At 44.9% G+C, this 7,669-nt stretch overlaps 1 protein-coding gene across 1 annotated transcript in view; it reads right to left on the reverse strand.

The window, feature by feature from the left end:
• VILL (villin like) overlaps positions 1-7,669 on the reverse strand; it is a 60,536-nt gene that overhangs the window by 20,787 nt on the left and 32,080 nt on the right. The window contains exons 10-13 of the mRNA XM_015812412.1: positions 7,398-7,551; positions 5,992-6,092; positions 2,930-3,067; positions 409-567 (exon numbers count right to left, since the gene is read on the reverse strand). Coding sequence (XP_015667898.1) covers positions 409-567; positions 2,930-3,067; positions 5,992-6,092; positions 7,398-7,551 — 552 coding nt within the window. The remainder of the gene's footprint in view (positions 1-408; positions 568-2,929; positions 3,068-5,991; positions 6,093-7,397; positions 7,552-7,669) is intronic.

Raw genomic sequence — 7,669 nt, forward strand, 5'->3', positions numbered from 1 at the left:
GCATTCTGGACCAGCTGGAGCCTCCGGATGCTCCCCATAGGGAGCCCCATGTAAAGAGCGTTACAGTAGTCCAGGCGAGAGGTGACGAGGGCCTGAGTGACTGTGCGCAAAGCGTCCCGGTCCAGAAAGGGGCGCAACTGGTAAATCAGGCGCACCTGATAAAACGCCCCCCTGGTCACGGCCGACAAATGATCTTCCAATGTCAGCCGTGGATCCAGGAGGACTCCCAGATTGCGCACCCTCTCTGAGGGGGCCAAGGATTCGCCCCCTATAGACAGCGATGGAACCAGCTGACTATGCCGGGGCGCCGGCAACCACAGCCACTCGGTCTTGGAAGGGTTGAGTCTAAGTCTGTTCCTTCCCATCCAGACCCGTATAACATAAAGGTCTTGCAAAGACTGTTTGTACCTCATAAATGATCAAATTTCCCTTGAAGATAGCGAGGAAATGTCGGGGTTCCTTCCCCATTGTCACTCGAACTTGGACTGGCTCATCCCCATATTTATGGTCCAGCTCCACAGCACTGAAAGCACAAGCCGTAATTTCGTCCACTGAAGCATGGCGGCCCTAGGAAGGAAGAGATGAAATTGGAGCGCTCTTTTCCAAGATCCAAAGAGAGTAGCAAAATGGTCAGTTGTCCGAAGTACCAGAATTGTCAGGGACACATAGAAGAAGAGAAGAATAGCTCTTGCTGAATCGGACCAAGCTCCATTATTGACCAGCATTTAATTTCTCCATCTAGATCAGGGTAGGCCACCTTGGCTCTTTTATGACTCGTGGACTTCAACTCCCAGAGTTCCTGAGCCAGCTTGGCTCAGCTTGGAAACCTCTCCCTTTCCCCTCAGCATGGCTGGTTCAGGAATTCTGGGAGTTGAAGTCCACGAGTCATAAAAGAGCCAAGGTGGCCTACCCCTGAGATGTTGCTCGGTTGCTCCAAAGAGAAGACCTTTGATCCTTCAAACCAAGGAAGACCTACCTCTTTTCCCCTATTGGTCCTTTTTAGCAGGCTGCCCCAAACTGGAGATAACAAAACTCTTTGAAACTCATAGACTTGACTTCTCCAAATGTACGTGATTGTCCTTTAAAGTCATCACTTTAGAGAACATCAACATATCTTAAGGTCTACAAGTTAATTATGTGCTACTTGAAGAAAAACAGCTTGTCCTAAACCTCATTAATTTAATGACTATTTGGAGTTACAACATCATTGAAAAATGATTTACAACCCATCTTCATAGTTATGACTGTTATACTACCTCTGTGGTCATGTGCTATAGGAGGAGTGGCAATGTACTGGGGATGGAGTCAAAAGAGGAATCAGCCTAGCATCTCTGTGTTGCCACAAATGGGCCAAACCTTTTGAATTCTGTTAACCCTTATTTAGTGCTAAAATAGTGCTTGTTATTAGTTGACTATATTCCAGTGCATAGGCATGAGTAATCTATCAGTTTAATTGGAAATTAACGTGTGGCCCTGGTCTTTTGCACCTGACATGTGATCATGATTTGGGCAGTTGGGAATCGGCTCACATTTATGATGTGATCATGGTTTTTGACCTCCACAGCTGGCTTCCAACAAGCAGAGTCAATGGGGAAAGCTAGATTTGTTTAATGACTGTGCAATTTGCTCAATGACTGCAGTGATTTGCTTAACAACCACAGTAATAATTGAGTTTGGTCACATGATGATATGCGTAACAACCACATCACTTAGCAGTTGAAATTCTGGTGGTGTAAAATGAGGATTGCCTGTATTTTATTTTGCCTCTTCTAAATCTCTTTTCAGTAAGGATAGCCTTGCTGGTTCAGACCAAGTCATTCCTACTCCAACAGGTCTATGGAGATTCTCAATCATCCAGGTCATGAGTATCCCTTGGATACATTTCGCTTCTCATCCAAGTTCAGAAGAAGCTTCTTGGACGAGAAGAGAAACATCTTCAAGGGAAAACAAAGCCCAGTTGTCTTTCTAAGAAGCACCTTTGGGACAATATGAGAATATTTTGTTTCTTTTTTTTTTTTGAAACAAATTTTATTGGTTTTTTAATTCTTGGAACAAAGTGCTCAAGACACACCATGGTGCTGGGGTAATCAAACATCCAGAAATAAAACCATATATGAATAACTCAAATCAATAATCAAATATTCCCTCTCTATTTCCCTCAAATAGCTTAATATATTTAAGATAATCCATTTCTAATTTAAATTTCTATTAATCCTAAACCTGTTTTGGAGCTTTATAAATTTACAATTACCATAATCAAATTTAACTTTAAATAAACACATTATCAGAATATTTTGTTTATCATAGTGGCTATCCAGATGTCTCTGAGATGCTGGGAGATAGAAAATGAAAATAGACATCTCCTCCCTACACACCAATGCTCCTCTACATCTGTCATCTGAAGGCAGGTTACCCCTGACTTGGAGGTGTTATGGAGTCTTCAACACTCATACAACTCAACAGACCTGTCTGTCATGAATGTATCAATTCTCATCTGGTCATTAGCCATATATCTTGAGATCAAGAACTCCCTGGAGAGATTTTGAATTTTCTTTTGTCTATTCTCAATCTCCACCCAAAGTCAATGTATCACACACACACACACACAATTGTAGGGTTTCAAAAGAGAAAGGAAAGTTTCACTTTGTACTGTTCATTCAAACCATGCATGATTTTATGAGCAGAGAAAGACACATGGATATATTTAAGCAAGGAGAAGATAATTATGATATCTTCTTGGTATCAAGAATTAACCAATTTGATTCTACCCGTGCCTTGGGTCCTTTGATCTCATCAGGCTTAAGCTGTTCCTAAGATTGGTAACCATCTAAAAAATAGGAGACTAACACATCACTGGGCTAGCTTAGAACCCTTCTACCACTGAGGTTACCCAATAATCACAACTGTTGAATGATATTTTTTTACTTACCTGCCACATGTAGATAATGTAATGAGCTCGGCCCGACTTTGTGTAGGTGTACAAGACAAGGTAACAGTCACCGCTGTAAAAATGGCCATAAGTTTTGGGATTAACTGGAACCATCTCCCGATTCTCAATCCGCCATACCTGAAAAGAACCCCAGATGAAGCATTCACAAAACATGAGCCAGTTTGATTTGGTGGTTAGGACACCAGTTTAGGAACTAAGAGACTGAGTTCTAGTGCCCTCTTAGCCATGAAAGCTGGCTGGGTGACTTTGGGACTGGTGATTGGAATTAAGGAGAACCTGCCTAACAGTGAGGACAATTAACCAGTGGAACAGCTTGCCTCCAGAACTCATGGACGCTCCATCACTGGAGGTTTTTAAGAAGAGACTGGACAGTCACTTGTCTGAGATGGTATAGGTTCTCCTGCTTGAGGAGGGGATTGGACTAGAAGACTGCCAAGGTCCCTTCCGGCCCTGTTCTGATACTGATTCTGATTCTGGGCCACTTTAGGCATAAAGGCCAGCTGGGCAACTTTGAACCAATCACCAGGAGATGGTATATTCTAGTCCCGCCTTAGGCATGAAAGCCAGCGGGGCAACTTTGAACCAATCACCAGGAGAGAGTATGTTCAAGTCCCGCCTTAGGCATGAAAGCCAGCTGGGTGACTTTGAACCAATCACCAGGGGAGGGTATATTCTAGTCCTGCCTTAGGCATGAAAGCCAGGTGGGTGACTTTGAACCAATCACCAGGAGACGGTATATTCTAGTCACGCCTTAGGCATGAAAGCCAGCTAGGTGACTTTGAACCAATCACTAGGAGAGAGTATGTTCAAGTCCCGCCTTAGGCATGAAAGCCAGCTGGGTGACTTTGAACCAATCACCAGGAGAGGGTATATTCTAGTCCCGCCTTAGGCATGAAAGCCAGGTGGGCAACTTTGAACCAATCACCAGGAGAGGGTATATTCTAGTCCCGCCTTAGGCATGAAAGCCAGCTGGGTGACTTTGAACCAATCACCAGGAGAGGGTATATTCTAGTCCCGCCTTAGGCATGAAAGCCAGGTGGGCAACTTTGAACCAATCACCAGGAGACGGTGAGTTCTAGTCCCGCCTTAGGCATGAAAGCCAGCTGGGTGACTTTGAACCAATCACCAGGAGAGGGTATATTCTAGTCCCGCCTTAGGCATGAAAGCCAGGTGGGCAACTTTGAACCAATCACCAGGAGACGGTATATTCTAGTCACGCCTTAGGCATGAAAGCCAGCTAGGTGACTTTGAACCAATCACTAGGAGAGAGTATGTTCAAGTCCCGCCTTAGGCATGGAAGCCAGCTGGGTGACTTTGAACCAATCACCAGGAGAGGGTATATTCTAGTCACGCCTTAGGCATGGAAGCCAGCTGGGTGACTTTGAACCAATCACCAGGAGAGGGAATATTCTAGTCCCGCCTTAGGCATGGAAGTCAGCTGGGTGACTTTGAACCAATCACCAGGAGACGGTATATTCCAGTCCTGCCTTAGGCATGAAAGCCAGCTGGGTGACTTTGAACCAATCACTAGGAGAGGGTATATTCTAGTCCCGCCTTAGGCATGGAAGCCAGCTGGGTGACTTTGAACCAATCACCAGGAGACGGTATATTCTAGTCCCGCCTTAGGCATGGAAGCCAGCTGGGTGACTTTGAACCAATCACTAGGAGAGGATATATTCCAGTCCTGCCTTAGGCATGGAAGCCAGCTGGGTGACTTTGAACCAATCACCAGGAGACGGTATATTCTAGTCCCGCCTTAGGCATGGAAGCCAGCTGGGTGACTTTGAACCAATCACTAGGAGAGGGTATATTCTAGTCCCGCCTTAGGCATGGAAGCCAGCCATGCTGAGCTATGCTGGCTCAGGAATTCTGGGAGTTGAAGTCCACGAGTCATAAAAGAGCCAAGATGGCCTACCCCTGGCCCAACCCATTAGAAGTCAAAGACTGGTGGCAAGTCGTTCCACTGGTTCTCCCTGTCAGGAAATTTCTCCTTAGTTCTAAATTGCTTCTCTCCTTGATGAGTTTCCATCCGTTGCTTCTTGTCTGGCCTTGTTAATTAAGGACTTCCTGTATACGGGAGAGCAAAAAAGCTCTTTCCCCGCCCCCCCAATTGCACTAGCCCTGGTGAATCTCCCTGAGGGAGCCACTCTGGGGTTGACCTCTTGCAAGCAAAAACACTTTCTAGATGCTCAGAAGATAAGTGGTTCCCAGGAGACCATCTTGGACGGAGGCCAAGTGGAAGGATACTGAAGGTGGGAAGAAACAGGAGAGCAGCTGTAGCTAGGCTGATTAAATCTGACCTCTGCAGAACATGCCAGAGATTAGACTTCCCAGCCTCAGAGAAGATGATGTCACGTGGGTCAGCCTGCCTAGCAAACCCCCTTCCATGTAGTCCTCAACTTACAACAGCCTGTTTAGCGACCATTCATTTAGTGACTGTTGCACATTGAAAAATGGGATTTATAACCGTTCATAAACGAGGCAGCCTCTCTATGGTCACATGATCAAATTTTGGTTGCCTGGCATCTTGCATGAATGTGCTATGTTTCCTGCGGTCATGTGATTCCCACTTATGACCATCCCAGCTGGTTTCCGGGAAGAATTCTCCAAGGCGCCTGAAGGCAGGACAAGAAGCAACGGGTGGAAACTCATCAAGGAGAGAAGCAACTTAGAACTAAGGAGAAACTTCCTGACAGTGAGAACAATTAACCAGTGGAACAACCTGCCTCCAGAAGCAGTGAATGCTCCAACACTGGAAGTTTTTAAGAAGAGACTGGACAGCCATTTGTCCGAAATGGTATAGGGTTTCCTGCCTGAGCAGGGGGTTGGACTAGATGACCTCCAAGGTCCCTTCCAACTTTACTATTATTATTATTAAGCAAAGATAGCAGGGAAAAGTCGGATTCACTTAAAGACAACTGTAGTGATTCGCTTAGCAAATGTGGCAAAAAGGTCATAAAATTGGGTGCAACTCATTTAAGCTGCTTAACAACAGAAATTCTGGACGTAAGTCGAGGACGGCCTGCATTTAAATGTCTCACCTCAACTTTTCCAGAGGCATTGTCGGGCATTCTTTCTTCAGCCGCCACTTCTGGTGTCACGTACAATTGGGTGATGTCAAATTTTGCTTGGTCCACTTTGGCTGCAGGTTATATAAGAATACACAACTTAGCAAAACGGGCCGCTTGGAAAATTTTCAGCCACTCAGAGTTTCTGCGTAGTTTTGAGGGAAGCCGAATTGTGCACGCAAATCTAGTTGTTATGGCATCCATAGCCAAACTATGGACACCAAATCAAGAAGTCAACTCTACAAGAATTTGAGTTATCATTTTATTAATGTTGGCGATGCAAATGTTTCTCAAACGTAGAGGCTTGAAGGCATGTGGACTTCAACTCCCAGAATTCCCCAGCCAGCATGTGAAATTCACCAAACAAAAATTCCTCAGCCAGGATGTGGACTTCAGTTCCCAGAATTCCTCAGCCAGCAATGCTGGCTAGGGAATTCTGAGAGTTGAAGTCCACATATCTTCAAGCCATGAGATTGAGTAAAACTGACCTTTACTATAATAACAGACTGTGCCCATCCCCCATACTCGTGCGAATTAGGATGGTCTGTGCCTGAGTTGCTTGTACAGGTAGTCCTCAACTTACAACAGTTCATTTAGTGACCGTTCATAGTTATAATGGCACTGAAAAAAGTGACTTAGGGCCATTTTTCACATTGATGAGTGTTGCAGCACCTCCATAGTCACGTGATCAAAATTTAGCAACTGGTTCATATTTATGATGGTTGCAGAGTCCTGGGGTCACGTGACCCGCTTTTGTGACTTTCTGACAAGCAAAGTCAAAGGGGAAGACAGATTCACTTAACAACTATGTGACTAACTTAACAACTGTAATGATGCACTTTAACAATTGTGGCGAGAAAAGTGGTAAAATGGGGCAAAACTCACTTAACAAATGTCTGACTTAGCTACATAAATTTTGAGCTCAGTGGTAGTTGTAAGTCAAGGACTATCTGTACATATCTTTTCTTAGTTTTGGACTTAGCATGTTTTTCCCCTTGTCACTTTGGTAATGAAGTGTCTCTGTCATGGTTCTCTTCCTTGGTCTCCACAGTCTCTATAAATGCCTTCTTTGGTGTTCACCTTCCTGAGTTGACTCTTTAAAAATTGGGAATCTGGCCTCCTTCTTTTCTGGGATGTTGGTTTTTCTTTCAACTTCCCAGTCTAGTCTACACCTGTGGGATTTCCTGGCCATCCCATCCCAAGATTAGTTAGGCCTGGCCCTGATTAGCTTTAGCCAAGATCAGTCCAGATTGGCTAGCTAGATGCTATCATTTGTTTGAGCAAAATCATTGCACTGGGGAAAGTCCCCTTCTTTCCCCCATGGGGATTAAAATAAATTTGGGGTATGGAGAGAGTTAGGAGTCCCCCCCCCATCTTACCAATTTTGCCGAGAGTATAGGCTTTGCCAAGGCCTTGGGTTGTGTATTTTTCTGTCCACTTCTGGAAGAGTTGTTTAAACATGGCGGATTCTGCTCCATCATTGACAACTTCTACGTTCGTAGATGCAGGGTAACCTTTGGCTTGGATGAAGCCCTAGGAGGATTCCAACACACACACACACACACGCACAAACACACACAAACACGGAGAGAGTGAGAGTGAGTGAGAGAGAGAGAGAGAGAGAGAGAGAGAGAGAGAGAGAGAGAGAGAG

This window comes from Protobothrops mucrosquamatus, unplaced genomic scaffold, assembly GCF_001527695.2.
Source record: "Protobothrops mucrosquamatus isolate PMUCROS unplaced genomic scaffold, P.Mucros_1.0 scaffold81, whole genome shotgun sequence".
In the NCBI taxonomy this organism is placed as follows: domain Eukaryota; kingdom Metazoa; phylum Chordata; class Lepidosauria; order Squamata; family Viperidae; genus Protobothrops; species Protobothrops mucrosquamatus.